This window comes from Pelodiscus sinensis, unplaced genomic scaffold (genome assembly GCF_049634645.1).
Source record: "Pelodiscus sinensis isolate JC-2024 unplaced genomic scaffold, ASM4963464v1 ctg151, whole genome shotgun sequence".
Classification (NCBI taxonomy): Eukaryota; Metazoa; Chordata; order Testudines; family Trionychidae; genus Pelodiscus; species Pelodiscus sinensis.
In genome coordinates, this window is record NW_027465856.1 from 202009 (window position 1) to 219980 (window position 17972).

At 70.1% G+C, this 17972-nt stretch overlaps 2 protein-coding genes across 6 annotated transcripts in view; both read left to right on the forward strand.

Annotated features, from left to right (window-relative positions):
* The window catches only part of NLGN3 (neuroligin 3), a 124170-nt gene extending 119332 nt beyond the window's left edge, over positions 1–4838 (forward strand). For all 4 annotated transcript variants that reach the window (XM_075915670.1, XM_075915671.1, XM_075915672.1 and 1 more), the window contains one exon: positions 1168–4838. In XM_075915670.1, the coding sequence (XP_075771785.1) occupies positions 1168–1993 (826 nt within the window). In that variant the 3' untranslated portion in view covers positions 1994–4838. The remainder of the gene's footprint in view (positions 1–1167) is intronic.
* Positions 4839–11607: 6769 nt separating this feature from the next.
* Positions 11608–17959, forward strand: LOC142823905 (G-protein coupled receptor 143-like). 2 transcript variants are annotated; one of them, XM_075915668.1, is made up of 9 exons: positions 11608–11996; positions 12823–12932; positions 13553–13647; positions 13755–13847; positions 14384–14505; positions 15194–15302; positions 15836–15944; positions 16228–16376; positions 16728–17959. In XM_075915668.1, the coding sequence occupies exons 1-9, from the start codon at positions 11744–11746 to the stop codon at positions 16837–16839; spliced, it is 1152 nt and encodes a 383-aa protein (XP_075771783.1). In that variant the 5' UTR covers positions 11608–11743; the 3' UTR covers positions 16840–17959. The 2 variants fall into 2 exon arrangements, with proteins under 2 accessions (XP_075771783.1, XP_075771784.1); XM_075915669.1 differs by lacking the exon at positions 13755–13847.
* The last annotated feature ends 13 nt before the right edge of the window (positions 17960–17972 follow it).

The window sequence follows — 17972 nt, forward strand, 5'->3', positions numbered from 1 at the left end:
CCACAGCGCTCTGTGCAGCACCCTGCCCCCCCGCAGCGCTCTGCCCCCCCACAGCGCTCTGTGCAGCGCCCTGCCCCCCCGCAGCACTCTGCCCCCCCCACAGCGCTCTGTGCAGCGCCCTGCCCCCCCGCAGCGCTCTGCCCCCCCACAGCGCTCTGTGCAGCGCCCTGCCCCCCCGCAGCGCTCTGTGCAGCGCCCTGCCCCCCCCGCAGCACTCTGTGCAGCACCCTGCCCCCCCGCAGCGCTCTGTGCAGCGCCCTGCCCCCCCGCAGCACTCTGCCCCCCCCCACAGCGCTCTGTGCAGCGCCCTGCCCCCCCGCAGCGCTCTGCCCCCCCACAGCGCTCTGTGCAGCGCCCTGCCCCCCCCGCAGTGCTCTGCCCCCCCCGCAGCGCTCTGTGCAGCGCCCTGCCCCCCCGCAGCGCTCTGCCCCCCCACAGCGCTCTGTGCAGCGCCCTGCCCCCCCGCAGCGCTCTGCCCCCCCCACAACGCACTGTGCAGCGCCCTGCCCCCCCCGCAGTGCTCTGCCCCCCCCACAACGCTCTGTGCAGCGCCCTGCCCCCCCCGCAGTGCTCTGCCCCCCCCGCAGCACTCTGTGCAGCACCCTGCCCCCCCGCAGCGCTCTGTGCAGCGCCCTGCCCCCCCGCAGCGCCCTGCCCCCCCCCCACAGCGCTCTGTGCAGCGCCCTGCCCCCCCCGCAGTGCTCTGTGCAGCACCCTGCCCCCCCGCAGCGCTCTGTGCAGCGCCCTGCCCCCCGCAGCGCTCTGTGCAGCGCCCTGCCCCCCCGCGGCGCTCTGTGCAGCGCCCTGCCCCCCCGCAGCGCTCTGCCCCCCCCGCAGCGCTCTGTGCAGCGCCCTGCCCCCCCGCAGCGCTCTGTGCAGCGCCCTGCCCCCCGCAGCGCTCTGCCCCCCCCACAGCGCTCTGTGCAGCGCCCTGCCCCCCCGCAGCGCTCTGCCCCCCCGCAGCGCTCTGTGCAGCGCCCTGCGCCCCCTTGGTGCCCTGCCCCCCGCAGCGCTCTGTGCAGCGCCCTGCCCCCCCGCAGCGCTCTGTGCAGCGCCCTGCCCCCCCGCAGCGCTCTGTGCAGCGCCCTGCCCCCCCGCAGCGCTCTGCCCCCCCGCGGCGCTCTGTGCAGCGCCCTGCCCCATGGACCTTTGCGTTGTGTTTCCTAGGGACCCCAACAAGCCGGTGCCCCAGGACACCAAGTTCATTCACACCAAAGCCAACCGCTTCGAGGAGGTGGCGTGGTCCAAGTACAACCCGCGCGACCAGCTGTACCTGCACATCGGGCTGAAGCCGCGCGTGCGCGATCACTACCGCGCCACCAAGGTGGCCTTCTGGAAGCACCTGGTGCCCCACCTGTACAACCTGCACGACATGTTCCACTACACCTCCACCACCACCCGCGTGCCGCCGCCCGAGGCCCCGCCCAACGCGCACGGCACCCGCCGGCCCAACGGCAAGGGCTGGACCACCCGGCGCCCCGCCATCTCCCCGGCCTACAACAGCGAGAGCCCCCGGGAGCCGTGGAGCCCGGAGCAGGAGGCCGGCACGCTGCTGATCGAGAACCCCCGGGACTACTCCACCGAGCTGAGCGTCACTATTGCTGTGGGCGCCTCGCTGCTCTTCCTCAACGTGCTGGCCTTCGCGGCGCTGTACTACCGCAAGGACAAGCGCCGCCAGGACACGCCCCGCCAGCCCAGCCCCCCGCGCAGCGCCCCCAACGACGCCAGCCACGCGCCCCCGGAGGAGATGGGCCGGGCCCACCACGAGTGCGAGGCCGGGCAGGCGCACGAGGCCCTGCGGCTCAGCGCCCTGCCCGACTACACGCTGACCCTGCGCCGCTCCCCCGACGACATCCCCCTCATGACCCCCAACACCATCACCATGATCCCCAACTCCCTGGTGGGCCTGCAGACCCTGCACCCCTACAACGCCTTCACCACGGGCTTCAGCAGCGCGGGCCTGCCGCACTCACACTCTACCACCAGGGTATAGCTCGGGCAGCTCGTGGCCGGACACACCCCGGGCAGCCGCTCGCCCCCTCCTCTTTCTTTTGTCAAGTGCTTCGGCCCTCTGCACCCAGCCGGCAGCACCCGCGCGGGCCGGGAGAGGGACCCTGCGGCGGAGCCGTGCTGCTCGTGGCACCACCCAGAGCCCTGCCCCCACGCTGGCCGCTGCTTGGGCATTCGCTCGCCGTGGACCTGTGGGCAAGCGCGGAGCTTCCCGTTCCAAGTGCCACGCAGGCGGCTCCAGCCTCTAGAAGATGTGGTGTGAAGCAGCTGCCTTGGGGTCTCGGTGCCCAGTCCGTGTGGGGCGGGGGGCTCGGTGCCCACTCCCGCACTGTCAGGAGGCTCGGAGCCTGGTCTGGCAGCCAGCCCTGGGGTGGGGTCAACACCGCTGCTCCTCTGGCCGCAGAGACTCTTTTGTGCTGGGTGTGTCTCTGCAGAGATGTTTTTTAAGCAGATTTTAGTTCTTTACACACTAACGGAGTCGCCGCGTTTTGTCCTTTGTAAAGATTTTAAACCAGGTGTCTCAATAGGACGTAAAAGAGCCACTTAGATTTGCAGCATCTGCCGGGCTGCTCCCCCCCTGCCAGGACCCGGCTCGCTGCCTCCCCAGAGAGCCCGTCTGTGCCATGCCCAGCCCAGCAGCCTGGGCCCGCAGGGCACCCCCACCAGCTGCCAGGCAGCCACTTTTGTATTTTTGATATTTTTCTCTCCCCGATCATGCCTCTGTGTTTGAGCTAAATAACGTGTGAGATGGGCCGAGTGTGAGCGTCACCCTGCACTGCCAGCAGCTACGGCCGCCCACCCTGCTGCTCGCACCTCCTCCCTCCCCGCTGCTGGCCATGGTCCCCCATCTGCGTTCCCTGCTACCGCCCCTCATTGTCAACCCGCTAACCCTCCTCAATCGCAGCCAGCTGCCGGCTGCCCTGCCTCCAAATTCGCCGGCTCCCCCCTACCAGCTCCCTGACCGCCCGTCCCCGCCGGCTCCCCCCTACCAGCTCCCTGGCCTCCCGTCCCCGCCGGCTCCCCCCCTACCAGCTCCCTGGCCGCCCGTCCCTGCCCGGCTCCCCCCCTACCAGCTCCCTGGCCGCCCGTCCCTGCCGGTACCCCCCCCACCAGCTCCCTGGCCGCCCGTCCCTGCCCGGCTCCCCCCCTACCAGCTCCCTGGCCGCCCGTCCCTGCCGGCTCCCCCCCACCAGCTCCCTGGCCGCCCGTCCCTGCCCAGCTCCCCCCCTACCGGCTCCCTGGCCGCCCGTCCCTGCCGGCTCCCCCCTACCAGCTCCCTGGCCGCCCGCCCCTGCCCGGCTCCCCCCCACCAGCTCCCTGGCCGCCCGTCCCTGCCGGCTCCCCCCCTACCAGCTCCCTGGCTGCCCGTCCCTGCCGGCTCCCCCCCTACCAGCTCCCTGGCTGCCCGTCCCTGCCGGCTCCCCCCTACCAGCCCCCTGACCGCCCGTCCCTGCCGGCTCCCCCCCCACCAGCTCCCTGGCCGCCCGTCCCTGCCGGCTCCCCCCCTACCAGCTCCCTGACCGCCCGTCCCTGCCGGCTCCCCCCCCCCCACCAGCTCCCTGACCGCCCGTCCCTGCCGGCTCCCCCCCACCAGCTCCCTGGCCACCCGTCCCTGCCGGCTCCCCCCCACTACAGTTCCCTCCACTAAATGCCTCTGCCCACCTATGTCCTCTGCCAGCTTCCCTGCGCCACCCTCTGCAGCACTTGATTTTGTCACTGCACTGCCATTGCGAATGTGACTGCCCTCTGCTAGGAGCCCCCTGGCCCACTCAGCCTGGGCGGGGAGGGCTCGGCATGGGCGAGGGGCAGTTTTACCGAGGGCTCAGCTCAAGCCTTGCTGGACATTTCGCCACCTCCAGAAAGCCCCCAATAGCTGAGCAGGTGCCACTCAGGAGCAGCTGGGGCTGCAAGGCTGGGCCTGGGGGTGCACAGGGGGAGGACGGGGGCACCGGCAGGGCTGGGCCTGGGGGTGCACAGGCGGAGGACGGGGGCACCGGCAGGGCTGGGCCTGGGGGGCACAGGGCGAGGACGGGGGCACCGGCAGGGCTGGGCCTGGGGGGCACAGGGCGAGGACGGGGGCACCGGTAGGGCTGGGCCTGGGGGGCACAGGGCGAGGACGGGGGCACCGGTAGGGCTGGGCCTGGGGGGCACAGGGCGAGGACGGGGGCACCGGCAGGGCTGGGCCTGGGGGGTACAGGGGGAGGACGGGGGCACCGGCAGGGCTGGGCCTGGGGGGCACAGGGGGAGATGAGGCACCGGCAGGGCTGGGCCTGGGGGCACAGGGGGAGGACGGGGGCACCGGCAGGGCTGGGCCTGGGGGGCACAGGGGGAGATGAGGCACCGGCAGGGCTGTGGAGGACCCAGGGTTTGGGTAGCAGGGCCATGCAGTGAAGCTGGGTGACATGAGTTTCTTCCATTCTCTGTGCTGCAGAGGCCCCGGGTCCCTGGGCCTGGGCTGTTGGCCGCAAGCTGCCCGTGCCCGTCCCTCCAAGGAGCACACTAGGGCTGTGCCCCAGGCTGCCCCAGAGTACCAAGGGGGGCCCAAGAGACGCCCTTGGGCCAGCACCTGCCCACGTGTTACCTGGCTCCAGACATCAGTGGCCCTAGCCCAGTGAGGGGCCAGGGATTAACCCCACTCCCACAGAACAGCCTGTGCCCACCCCCCGTCGGGTCGGCCGTGGGCCGTGGGCCTGGGGCCGTGGGCCTGGGCGGGGTTCCCTGCCGCCGAGGGGCAGAGCAGCCCAGGAGCCGGCGGGGGCAGACTGTATTTCTACCGTGGCGGCGCAGAGTAACAACGCCCAATAAACCAGAAATGCTATTTTGACGTGGCCTTGGCGTGTCCTGTGAGCTGTGCGGGGCCGCCAGGCTAGTGGAGCCACCTGCCCCGTTCCAGAGCCAGCCTCACAGGAGCTGAGGGGACACCACATGGGGATGGGGCAGCCCCTGGGTTGCGGCGGTGGGAGGGGGGCAGCTGGCTGCAGGCAGGGCCGGAGGAGCAGAGGGTCCCAGTGTGTTAAATCTCCACTCGCCCCAGCCCAGCCCTGGCCCCCGCAGCCGCTGCTCAGTGCTGGCCCCACCCGCCAGCCCCGCTCCACTGTGCCCCTGCTCCTGCTCCCCTGGTATCTGCCCCCCACCGTGCCCATCAGGTGACCTCAGGGCGCCCAGGGTCTATGCAGAGCTGGGACTAGCCCCGCGTGGCCCGAGCTGCAGGCCAGGCCCAGGGGCCCCGTGTAGGGACATGGCCCCAGCAGGGCTGACACTGCCATGGTGCTGGGCTCCCACACACGGAGCTGCTGGGGCCCGTGGCTACGGGGCGCCCCCCGGGAAGGTGCCTCCCGTGCCAGGCTGGCTGGGGCCACGTGGCTCAGCTGCCTCTGGGCCACACAGGACACCGGGGCCGGATGTTCCCTGGCGTTTGTGCTGGGCGGGGTCTCCCAGCCCCGCTGCACGAGGCTGGCCTGCAGCTGCCCGCCCTTCCAGCAGCAGTGGCCATGCTGCTCTCCCTCCCCGGCGGCTCTGCCCCCCGGCCGGCCTGTGCTGCACCTGCCGGGGCTGGGGGACGTGGAAGCGACTTGCTGGCGTGGGGGTGGGGACCTGCCTCGGCCTGGTTCCACTGGCTGCCCCGGCCCCCAGGCGCCGAGCGGAAAAGCGGCTGGTTTCATTTCTCCTCAACGTAATTTCTAAAAGGGTTTCCATAGAAACCAGCGTGGGGCCTGGCTCTGCCCTGGCACAGGCCTGAGAAAGCAGCCGTGCCCCACCCGCCTTGCCACCCTGTGTCGGGGCAGCCGAAGCTGCTTTGCACCCTGGGGAGCCGCGACGCCAGGGTCGGGCTGCAGCCCTCACAAGCCTGGGTCAGGGCCAGGGTGCCCCCCGAGCTGCTTACCTGGGTGGCTCCCAGCCAGCAGCCCTGCAGGACCTGGAGCCAGGCGCCATGCCTGTGTGCTGGGTGGGCTGCTCCACGTGGCTCTGCTCCAGCACTGGGAGGGAGGAGGCTTCGCTCGCTGCTCCTGCTGCCATCAAAATATCTCAGCTCCTCTTGGCCAGAAATGTCCCTGTCCCTCCCCAGCATCCAGCGCAATTGGCAGCCGGCAGCGTGTGCTGCTGTGCTGTGCGGGGGCTGGGGCCGGCCCGCTACCCCCCTGGAGTGGCCCTGCTCTGCCCCGGGCTTCAGCCCAAAGCCCAGTCGCCGGTGACCAGTTGCGCGGCGTGCGGGGCTGGCATTTAAGCCCATCTGGGTGCGGGGGCTCGTGCAGGGACATGGGCACGGCATCCAGGCTGACGGAGCCAGGCTGGGCAGGAATCCAGCGCCCCCGCGGCTGCCCTGCACCGATAGGGCAGGTGCCCTGGAGTATTGCTCCAGCTTCCCCTCGCTGTCTGCACGCTCTGCGCCCCCACCCACAGGCCAGGGCCCGGACCGGACCGGGGAGAGCGCCGGCTGCTCTGGGGCCGGGACATGGAGGAGGCTGCTGCAGGACGCCTGTGGGCAGCTGGGCATGGGGCAAGGCACCTGGGTAGGAACTGGCTGCATGGCGCTGCCACCCAAGGGCCCCACGGCTTTGGCCCACTCACCCACCATCGGGGCAGGGCAGTGGGGCCAGACCTGGGTGGTGCTGCAGGCTGACGTGTGGGGTCCCAGCACCCCGGAGCTTCCCCTGCCTCCAGCTTAGCCCCTGGGCATGAGCCTAGCGGGCTTAGGAGCTAACCCAGCCCCACCCAGGGCACCATGAAATGCCCCAGGGACAAGCTGTTCCAGAACTGCCCACTAGGGGGCACTGTCCTCTGCAGGTGCTTGACGTAGCTCTGAAGCAGGGGGCCAGCCAGGAGGCTAGGACCACCCCATACAGCCCCGGCCCTCCCCCTGTGCCCTGCCCCCTCATCCCCTGCCCCTGTGCCCCGCCCCTCCTGTGCCCTGCCCCCTCACACCCTTCCCCCCGTGCCCTACCCACTTGCCCCCTCCCCCTGTGCCGCACCCCCCTTGTCCCCTACCCACTCCTCCTGTGCCCTGTCCCCTCGCCTCCGCTCTCTTGTCCCCTGCCCCCTCCCTCACCTCCTGCCAGCCCCCTCACCCTGCTGCAGCCCCATCAGATGCCTGTTGAGCGCCCCCTGTCTGTGGGGTGCTGCGGGGACAGCTCAGTTTGTTCTGCGCCCGGCCGGCCATGGGGTGGGGTTGCTGCCTTGTGAGCGCCATTCCCATCGCCCTTCGCTCCTGGGGCAGCACGTCGGCCCAGAGCAAACGCCCGGTAGCCCTGAGGGGCCAGACCGCCGGCATGACTCCCCTGCAGCCCTTGGGGGAGGCTGCTCGCCCGGCTCAGGGAACACGGGGCCGGGACGCCGCTGAGGGGGTCAGTTCAGGGTGAAATGCTTGGAGACAGAAATGCTCCTCCCAGCCCAGCCCGGGGTCCCCCCAGCCGGCACCAGACCAGTCCCACCGAGCCCCCACTGGCCAGTGCCGTCCCCTTGCGGGCCAGTGTGTGTGTCACCAGCAGCCGGGCGCACGTGAAACCAGATCTCAGCACAGTGACAGGGCCTTCCAGTCCCCAAGGCCCAGAACAGCGCCTCTCGCCAGCTAGCGCAGCCGCGCCGGCCTCCAACCGGCACCGCCCACGTTGCGCCTCCGAAACACTGCTCACGCAATCGGGCCCGGGCGCTGGTGTGCAGGGACAGAGCAAACCGCAAGCTGCCGTCGGGCAAACCCGCCCGGGGTGGGTAGGTGGCCAGACGGGTTCAACAAAAACACTGGACACGTTTGCCACGACACCACAGCTGAGTCAGAACATCCCCGCCACGTCTTGTGTCGCTTTTCCAGTGCGCAGTGAGTTTCCTGAACAGAAAGCTCAACTACCTGGCACCCTAGGGATGGGCCCGGCGAGCCTTTGTCTGGAGCTTCAGCGCCTTGCACCGCGCCTGCAGCGGCGGAGGCAGGAACGTTCCCTGGGCTCGGCTCTCGGCCACGTGGAGGGACGTGCGCCTTCTCGCTGCGCGCAGCGTGGAAACACATGGGCGAGTCCAGGCCGACAGGGCTGGCCGTCCACAGGGCGCTCCTCAGCTGTGGGTGGCACCGCCCAAGGCCCACGTGACACATGACTTCTCTTACAAGGGCCCGGCCACGCCCCTGTTGGGGTCCCCCAGAAGCAACCAGCCAACATGCAGCAGGTCACGCGAATGGCGGCGCCATCACCAGCCAGTTCTGCACTGGCGCACACATGCACGTGCACAGGGCCGGCCTTAGGCCGATTCATCCAATTCCCCGAAATCGGGCCCCGCGCCCTGAACCCAGAAGTGTGCCGGCCATGCCTCGGCCCTGGAGGAGCAGTGCGGCGGCCTGTGCCATAGGAGCTGTGAGTTGTTCCCTGCGTCGCAGGAGGGGGCCAGGGGTTAGCTACCTCTGGGGTGTTGCGGGGGAGGTAGCTGGGGATTTTTTGTTTGCCGTTTTTTTTTCCTCAACCTAAATTGCTGCGGGGCCCCGTTGAAACGGTTTGAATTGGGCCCTGCACCTCCTAAAACTGGCCCTGCGTGTGCACACAGGCGCACACTCGCGCACACTCGCGCACACACACGCACACGCATTCACACCCTGCTTCTCTAGCCACCCAACCGGCCCTGCATGTGCACACAGGCGCACACTCGCGCACACACACGCACACGCATTCACACCCTGCTTCTCTGGCCACCCAACCGGCCCCTTTTCCTCAGTCAGGGCTTCGGCCTGACCCTGCCTGTGGCCTGCACCAGAGACCTGGCCCTGAGCAGCGAGGTCTCCCCGGGCTGCGGCTCAGCCATTGGCCAGCTCGTCCGCAGCCCTGCCACAAGCCAGTCTGTGACATGAGCAAAGACTGAGGGGGCCCAGCCACAGTCGCCCGGGGCTGGGCTGGCCTGGTACCCTGACGAGGCGTCTCTGCCACACGGCTCTCCAAGCCCACAGCAGCCTTGGGCTCAGGCAGCCTGTGAGGACGGGGGAGTTTTGAGGGTACCAAGGGGGGGTTGCACACAGGGGCGCTCAGTGCAACCAAGGCCCAGCTGGAAGAGAATGACCAATCACGGGGCCGGGATCCTGGCCCAGTGGGGAGCAGCCAGACCCCCCCTCCCCAGGAGCGTCTCAGGCTCCCAGAGGGCTGCAGCCCGCTGAGGAGACGGGACAGCTTCCCAGGGAAGCCCTGCCAGCCACAGTTCATCCAGGGCAGGGTCCAGCCCAACAGAGCTCCAGTGGCTGCAGATCGAGCTCTGGATGAAGGAACTGGAAGTTCAGGACCGAGAGAGGCAGCGGCAGCATGAGTTGGCCATGGCAGAGCAGAGAAGCGGCGGGGCCCGGCTGCACCAAGTGCGGACGGTCCCCAGGGTCCTGGGGCGGCCAGACACTTGGAGAAGCTCGTGGTGGCCCAACTGAAGGACGTGGGCGACCTAGACGGGTTCCTCAGCTCCTTTGAGAGGGCCTGTGGACTGCAACGGGTCCCCCAGCACTGAACCAGGAGGCGACTAGGTAGTTCGAACTAGGTAACTACCGTTACTCCTCGTGAAATGAGGAGTACCGGTAGTTCGGAATAGGAAGCCTAGTTCGAACGACCTAGTTCGAGCCCCGTGTAGCCGCGCTGCACAGGGTTCGAACCAGCCGGGATTTAAAAATGGCGGCTCCCCGCTTATGCAAATGAAGCCCGGGAAATTCAAATCCCGGGCTTCATTAGCAAGTGCGGTATGCATACATTACCCTCCTAGTTCGAACTAGCGGGGTAGTGTAGACATACCCCCAGACACAGAGAGGCAGACACACACACACACACACACACACAGAGACACAGAGGCTACGTCTACACTGGCAGCTTCTTGCGCAAGAACTCTTTTGCGGAATGTGCATGTGCTTTTGCGCAAGAGCATCCATGCCAGTGTGGACGCTCTCCTGCACTAGAAAGCTCTGATGGCCATTTTAACCATAGGGCTTTCTTGCACAAGAAATTCATGTTACCTGTCTACACTGGCCTCTTGCACAAGAACAGTTGCACAAAAGGGCTTATTCCTGAGCGGGAGCGTCAGAGTTCTGGTGCAAGAAGCCCTGATTTTATACAGTAGAACGTCAGTTTACTTGCGCAAGAACACGCGGCCAGTGTAGACAGGCAACAAGTTTTTGCGCAAGATTGCGCCAGTGTAGACACAGACAGACAGACACAGACAGAGACCGACACACACACAGACTAACACAGACAGATACACAGACAGACACACACACAGAGGCAGACACACACACAGACAGACACGGGCAGACACACACACAGGCAGACACACACACACAGGCAGACACACACACAGACAGACACAGGCAGACACACACACACAGGCAGACACACACACAGACAGACACGGGCAGACACACACACAGGCAGACACACACACACACAGACAGACACAGGCAGACACACACACAGGCAGACACACACAGACAGACACAGGCAGACACACACACACAGGCAGACACACACACAGACAGACACGGGCAGACACACACACACAGGCAGACACACACACAGACAGACACGGGCAGACACACACACACACAGAGGTAGACACAGACAGAGACTGACACACACACACACACACACGCACACACACACAGACACGGGCAGACACACACACACAGGCAGACACACACACAGACAGACACGGGCAGACACACATACAGACAGACACAGGCAGACACACACACACAGGCAGACACACACACAGACAGACACGGGCAGACACACACACACAGAGGCAGACACAGACAGAGACTGACACACACACACACACACACACACACAGACAGACACAGGCAGACACACACACACAGGCAGACACACACACAGACAGACACGGGCAGACACACACACAGGCAGACACACACACAGACAGACACGGGTAGACACACACACACAGAGGCAGACACAGACAGAGACTGACACACACACACACACACACACACACGCACACACACAGACTGACACAGTCAGACAGGCAGGGGCCAGACGATCTGTGTGGCCAGACTTTGGGCTGGTAACGTCACTTGGGGCACATGCACTGACCTGCCCTGGCTCCCCACTGCCCAGTGCCTGACCCCTGGCCAACCCTCCCATGGGCCCGCAGTCAGGCCCACCCCACACTCTAGGCCCCTCCGCCTGTGGCCTGCTCCCTGCGTGTGCCACGGCCTCACCTGGCCAGCGCCAGCCCCGCACCTGCCACCCAGCGAAGATGCTGGCGTGGGGGCAGGGCTGGGCTCCTGGTCCTGGACCTCCAAACTCAGCACCTTTGTAATGGCCGATTGCCCTGCCCTGGCCAGGTGGCGAGTCAGCCGAGAGGTATGAGCCGGCCGCTCTGGTGGGGCCCTGCTGGGACCAGCCTCTCCCCGTTCCCTCAGCCGCCTGTGCCACGGAGCCTGCCCCCTGGGCACAGCGCAGCGGAGAGGGGCCCTGGGGGTCAGTGCGAGCGTGGGGCCGGCTGCTCCGGGGCTAACCATGAGCCGCTGGCCCCCCGGCACGGCGCCGCGCCCCACGCAGCTTCGCCCGGCGCCCGGTGTCCGCCTGCCCCCTCAGGCGCCAGGCTGGGGCCAGGTGCTCGGGTCTCACCTCCTCTCGGGCCGGCCCAGCCCCAGCCCCAGGCCCTGGCAAGCCCGGCTGCTCGTTACCAGCCTGCAGCCACCTGGGCCCAGGCTATTTCCCTGCCCGGGGCCAGCTGCGGCCGGGTGCTGGCAGGGCGTGGCTGCTCCGCCATGGCCTCGCTGCAGCTCCAGCAGTTCTGCTGCCCCCAGGCCGGCGCCGCCACCCGCCTGCTGCGGGGCTTCCACCCGCGCCTGTGGAACGGGCTGTGCCTGGGCAGCGCCGCGCTGGGCCTGGCTGGGCTGCTCCTGCAGGCGCTGGCCAGGCGCCGGGGCCGGGGGGCTGGCAGGGGCTCCGAGCGCAGGCTCCACGCGGCCAGGGGCATCGTGGCTGCCATCACGGCCAGCAGCTGGCTGGGCACGGCCGGTGAGAGCAGGCGACTGCCCTGGGCCCCGCCCTGCCGCCGGGCCGGCTCTCCCGGGGGGGGGGCCCCCGCCCTGCCGCCGAGCCGGCTCTCCCGGGGCCCCCCCCCCGCCCTGCCGCCGGGCCGGCTCTCCCGGGGGGGGGTCCCTGCCCTGCCGCCGAGCCGGCTCTCCCGGGGGGGGGGTCCCTGCCCTGCCGCCGGGCCGGCTCTCCCGGGGGCCCCCCCCGCCCTGCCGCCGGGCCGGCTCTCCCGGGGGCCCCCCCCTGCCCTGCCGCCGAGCCGGCTCTCCCGGGGGCCCCCCCGCCCTGCCGCCGAGCCGGCTCTCCCGGGGGCCCCCCCCGCCCTGCCGCTGGGCCGGCTCTCCCGGGGGCCCCCCCGCCCTGCCGCCGGGCCGGCTCTCCCGGGGGCCCCCCCCGCCCTGCCGCCGGGCCGGCTCTCCCGGGGGCCCCCCCCGCCCTGCCGCCGAGCCGGCTCTCCCGGGGGGGGCCCCCCCCCCGCCCTGCCGCCGAGCCGGCTCTCCCGGGGCCCCCCCCCCGCCCTGCCGCCGGGCCGGCTCTCCCGGGCCCCCCCCCCCCCCCTGCCGCCGGGCCGGCTCTCCCGGGGGGGGGGTCCCTGCCCTGCCGCCGGGCCGGCTCTCCCGGGGGGGGTCCCCCGCCCTGCCGCCGGGCCGGCTCTCCCGGGGGGGGGGGTCCCTGCCCTGCCGCCGGGCCGGCTCTCCCGGGGGGGGCCCCGCCCTGCCGCCGGGCCGGCTCTCCCGGGGGGGGGCCCCCACCCTGCCGCCCGGCCGGCTCTCATGACGGGGGCTGCCTGGCTTCCTCTTCCCGACAGGGATCCTGACCCGCTCTGTGCTGTGGCTGGCAGACCCCCCTGGCTCCGCAGGCGAGTCCCCAGCAAATGGGACAGCAGGGTTTGCCGGGCCCCTCTGCACAGTTGCTGTGGTATGTGGGGTGAGCCCCAGGTGGTGGGCTGGGGCCGGCTGGGCCTGGGGGGGGCAGGGGCTGGGCTGGGGCTGGGCTGGGCCTAGGGGGCTGGCTGGGCCTGGGGGGGGGGGCAGGGGCTGTGCTGGGGCCGGGTGGGCCTGGGGGGGCAGGGCCTGGGGGGCCGGCTGGGCCTGGGGGGGGCAGGGGCTGGGTAGGGGCTGGCTGGGCCTGGGGGGGGCAGGGGCTGTGCTGTGGCCGGCTGGGCCTGGGGGCTGGCTGGGCCTGGGGGGGGCAGGGGCTGTGCTGTGGCCGGCTGGGCCTGGGGGGCTGGCTGGGCCTGGGGGGGGCAGGGGCTGGGCTGGGGCCGGCTGGGCCTGGGGGGGTAGGGGCTGGGTAGGGGCTGGCTGGGCCTGGGGGGGGGGGCAGGGGCTGTGCTGTGGCCGGCAGGGCCTGGGGGGCTGGCTGGGCCTGGGGGGGGCAGGGCCTGGGGGGCAGCTTTGGGGATCGGGTGGCAGATGGGGCTGCGAGAGGGGCTGGGGCTGGGGAAGCTGCGGGGGCCTTGGCAGGGGCTCTGGCTCTCTGGCGGGCGGGTAGCAGGGCAGGGCACCTGCCTCTCACCATCCCCTCTGGCCTCTCAGACGTGGGTGCAGTATTTCTACACGGCCCACTTCTGGGCCCTGTTCTGCTACGCCCTGGAGGCTGTTCGGCTGCTGCGGAGCCCGGCGGGCTGCAGGTAGGGGCCCCCCCCCCCCGTTATTCCCTTGCTCAGGAGCCCGGCCGGCGCCCCAGGGCCCAGTTCCCTGCTGGGCTCCCCGGCCAACCCCTCTGCTCTTGTGCCAGGTCCCTGACTCCCTACTGCCTGCTGTGCTGGGGCCTGTCCAGCGCCCAGTGCCTCTGGGGCCTGCAGCAGCTCCTGGACCCTGCCCCCCACAGGTACGGCCCCCGCCCCCTCCCAGCAAGGCCCCCCCAACCCCCTCCGGTAAGGGCCCTGCCCCCCACAGGTACGGCCCCCGCCCCCTCCCAGCAAGGCCCCCCCAACCCCCTCCGGTAGGGCCTGTGCCCCCGCCCCCTCCAGGTGAGACACAGCCCTGGTCCTGGCCCTGCCCCCCACAGGTACGGCCCCCGGCCCCTCCCAGTAAGGCCCCCCAACCCCCTCTGGTAGGGCCTGTGCCCCCGCCCCCTCCAGGTGAGACACAGCCCTGGTCCTGGCCCTGCCCCCCACAGGTACGGCCCCCGGCCCCTCCCAGTAAGGCCCCCACAACCCCCTCAGGTGGGGCCTGTGCCCCCCCCCAGGTGAGACACAGCCCTGGTCCTGGCCCTGCCCCCCACAGGTACGGCCCCCGCCCCTCCCAGTAAGGCCCCCACAACCCCCTCTGGTAGGGCCTGTGCCCCCGTCCCCCCCAGGTGAGACACAGCCCTGGTCCTGGCCCTGCCCCTGCCCCCCACAGGCTCACACCCTTCTCCCCCAGGTGTGAGTGGGGGCGCCCGCTGGGGCAGGCCCTGGCTGTGGCTCACTACGCTGCCGCCTACGTGCCGCTCTCCCTGGCGCTTTGCGTGAACCCGCTGCTTCTCGCCAGGGCCCTCCGTGCAGGTGAGCCCCCCCCCGGCAGGGCGGTTCTCCCGCCCCCCCCCCCCCCCCCGGCAGAGCGGTTCTCCCGCCCCCCCCTCCCTCCTCCCCCCCCCGGGCAGAGCGGTTCTCCCGCCCCCCCCCTCCCTCCCCCCGGGCAGAGCGGTTCTCCCGCCCCCCCCCTCCCTCCCCCCGGGCAGAGCGGTTCTCCCGCCCCCCCCCCTCCCTCCCCCCGGGCAGAGCGGTTCTCCCGCCCCCTCCCCTCCCTCCCCCCGGGCAGAGCGGTTCTCCCGCCCCCCCCTCCCTCCCCCCCCCGGGCAGAGCGGTTCTCCCGCCCCCCCCCTCCCTCCCCCCCCCGGGCAGAGCGGTTCTCCCGCCTCCCCCCTCCCTCCCCCCCCGGGCAGAGCGGTTCTCCCGCCTCCCCCCTCCCTCCCCCCCCCGGGCAGAGCGGTTCTCCCGCCTCCCCCCTCCCTCCCCCCCCCGGGCAGAGCGGTTCTCCCGCCTCCCCCCTCCCTCCCCCCCCGGGCAGAGCGGTTCTCCCGCCTCCCCCCTCCCTCCCCCCCCCGGGCAGAGCGGTTCTCCCCGCCTCCCCCCCTCCCTCCCCCCCCCGGGCAGAGCGGTTCTCCTGCCTCCCCCCCTCCCTCCCCCCGGGCAGAGCGGTTCTCCCTGGGCCGGGGGGCAGGCGCACCAGGCTAACACCTCTGCCCTGCAGCGCCAGCCCTGCTCCGCCGGCAGACGGGGAGGTACGGAGCCAGCGAGCGGCTCCAGGAACAGCAGCTCAGGAGGAGGTTCACCAGCATCACCATCACCTTCACCGCCTGGTAGTACCCTCCTGCCACCGGCACCTCGCCCCCCCCCCATCGCCGGCACTGCCCCGCGGCCTGGCAGCCCCCCCCATCGCCCACCTCGCCCCGCGGCCTGGCAGCCCCCCCCCCCCCATCGCCGGCACCTCTCCCCACGGCCTGGCAGCCCCCCCCATCGCCGGCACCTCGCCCCGCGGCCTGGCAACCCCCGCCCATCGCCGGCACTGCCCCGCGGCCTGGTAACCCCCCCCCCAGCCCATCGCCGGCACCTCGCCCCCGCGGCCTGGCAACCCCCGCCCATCGCCGGCACTGCCCCGCGGCCTGGCAACCCCCGCCCATCGCCGGCACCTCGCCCCGCGGCCTGGCAACCCCCCCCCCCCCAGCCCATCGCCGGCACCTCGCCCCACGGCCTGGCAACCCCCCCCCCCCCAGCCCATCGCCAGCACTGCCCCGTGGGCTGTAGCGCCCAGCCGGGCTGCCCGCTTTGGGGGGGGGGCTACTGTGCCTGTCCCCAGGATCAGTCAGCGCGGCCCCCTCTCTGCTGCCCACAGCTGGCTGGCGAACGTGGCCAATGACGGGTTGGTCCTGCTGGAGCCTGCGTGGCGCTTGGAGACCCTGCAGCTGCTGCACGTGGCCACCCTGTCCTCCTGGAGCATTGTGGTGGGAGCAGGCACAAGGGTGCCATGGGAGGGTGGGGGCAGGAGGGCAGGCGGCAAAGGGGGGTGGGGTGCCCTGGGGCTGGTGGGGGGGGACGTGGGGAGGGGGTTGCGGGACAGGGGCGCCCTGTGGCCGGGTGGGGTGCCCTGTGAAGGGAGGGGTCGTAGCTACGGCGGATGCGGGGTGAGACCAGTAGGGCAAGGACCATGCTCGGCTAATAGGGAACCCCACATGCTGCGCCGAGGTGCCCCCTGCCTCCACTCCTCACTGCCCCCCCTTCCTGCAGGCCCTGCTGAACCCTGTGTCGGGACCGCTGCTCTCGCTGGCGCTGGCGGGCTGGCAGTGCCCGGGGGCGACGGGCAGAGCAGCCACAGCAGCGAGGACGCTCCTGCCCGGTGGCTGCAGCCGGCCTGCAGCACCCCTGGGCCCTCCTGGGTGAGTGGGCTGCAGCGTCCGCCCAGGGGCTCTGCGGCCAGCCTGCTCAGGGCGAGGGAGCCAGGCCCCTGCCTGTGCCACGGGGGCATGCAGCTTGCCAGGCTGGCTGGGGCAGCTCGCGCTGTGGGGCTTGGGCCCTCCTAAAGCTGGCAGCCTGGGCCTGGGGCCGCAGGGGTGGGGGCCTCCCCCTGGTTCTGGTGCCATCGGCATCTTGTACAACACCCCAAAATGAGCCAGGCTGGGGGCAGGGGGAGGCGCAGTGGGGCTCAGCTGTGCGTGGGGCAAAGGGGCCCTTGTCAGGCCCAGCTCGTCCTGCCCTCAGCACCTCCCCTGTCTCGCCCTCCCCTGCAGGGTTGGTGTGGGGCGGCCCAGGTGGGCACGGTGCATCCTGCTTGCAGCGACGGACGGAGGCGCTGCCCCCGCCTGCACCAGGGGGGACTCGCCGGCCGGCGCTGGGCTGTGAATAAAGGCAGCTGAGCCCCCAGCGCCCGCCACAGACATGGAGCTGCCTCTGCCCCCAGCGGCTCTGGGGCCCAAACTGCACCCTAGGCCCCACCCTGGAGCCGGGACAGGAGCTGAGTTTGCATTTCTACCTGGGCCGAGCCTGGGCTCCGTTACCCGGCCCCCCCCCCCCGCTCCACCCTCAGCTACAACCTCCCGCCCCTCCTGTCCCTGGCTACACCCCTGCACGCTCCCCCCTCCACTCTGGCCACAGCTACGCTCCCTGCCCACCCCCGTCCGCAGCTACACCCCCACAGGCTCCCTCTCTGCTCCGCCCAGGGCTACACCCCCACACGGCCCCCTCCACCTCGCTCACAGCTACATACCCACATGCTCCCCTGTCTTCCCTTGGCTACCCCCCACATCTTCCCTCTGCCCACGGCTACACCCCACGTGCTCCCCCCTCCGCCCATGGCTACAGCCCCACACGCTGTCACGTTACCGGAGTTTAAGGAAGCAGCCAGGTCACTGCTGCACCCATGGTGGGGTGTTTGCCCCCAAAGTTGATACAAAGGGGGCCATGTGAGGTGTCAAACAAAAGCTTATTGTCTACGGATTCTGTATATGCTCTTCATATACTTGTATAATATCTGGGTGAGGAATTATGAAGATGTATCTGTGTCAGTACTGGACACTTCTCGGGCTGTGGCTGAGCAATAGACGAAGAATGCTCAGCCTATGGACGTGCTAATGAGCAAGTCTCCAGGAAACAATGGCCCTGTATAGGCCAAGGACACCCCTCAGGAATGGGACTGACACCTAAGAGCTGCCAGCAGGGACACAGGGAAAAGTTTTCTGTTAAAAGTATGTGCGGAAAAGAGCGTCTCGATTGGCACGGGACACGTTTCTTCAAAAGCACGTTTTGCGGAAAAGCATCCGTAGCCAATCTAGACGCGCTTTTCTGCAAAAAAGCCCCGATTGCCATATTCGCGATCGGGGCTTTTTTGCGCAAAACAAATCTGAGCTGTCTACACTGGGCCTTTTGCGCAAAAGGACTTTTGCCCTAATGGGAGCAGCGTAGTATTTCCGCAAGAAGCACTGATTTCTTACATGAGATCGGCAGTGTTCTTGTGGAAATTCAAGCGGCCAGTGTAG

Bases quoted from the DNA above. Each gene is read 5' to 3' on its own strand.
- LOC142823905 (XM_075915668.1), top strand. From the start codon at position 11,744: ATGGCCTCGCTGCAGCTCCAGCAGTTCTGCTGCCCCCAGGCCGGCGCC. The intron at 13,848-14,383 runs GTACGGCCCCCG...CTTCTCCCCCAG, and splicing joins CTGGACCCTGCCCCCCACAG to GTGTGAGTGGGGGCGCCCGC. The intron at 15,303-15,835 runs GTAGTACCCTCC...TGCTGCCCACAG, and splicing joins ACCATCACCTTCACCGCCTG to CTGGCTGGCGAACGTGGCCA.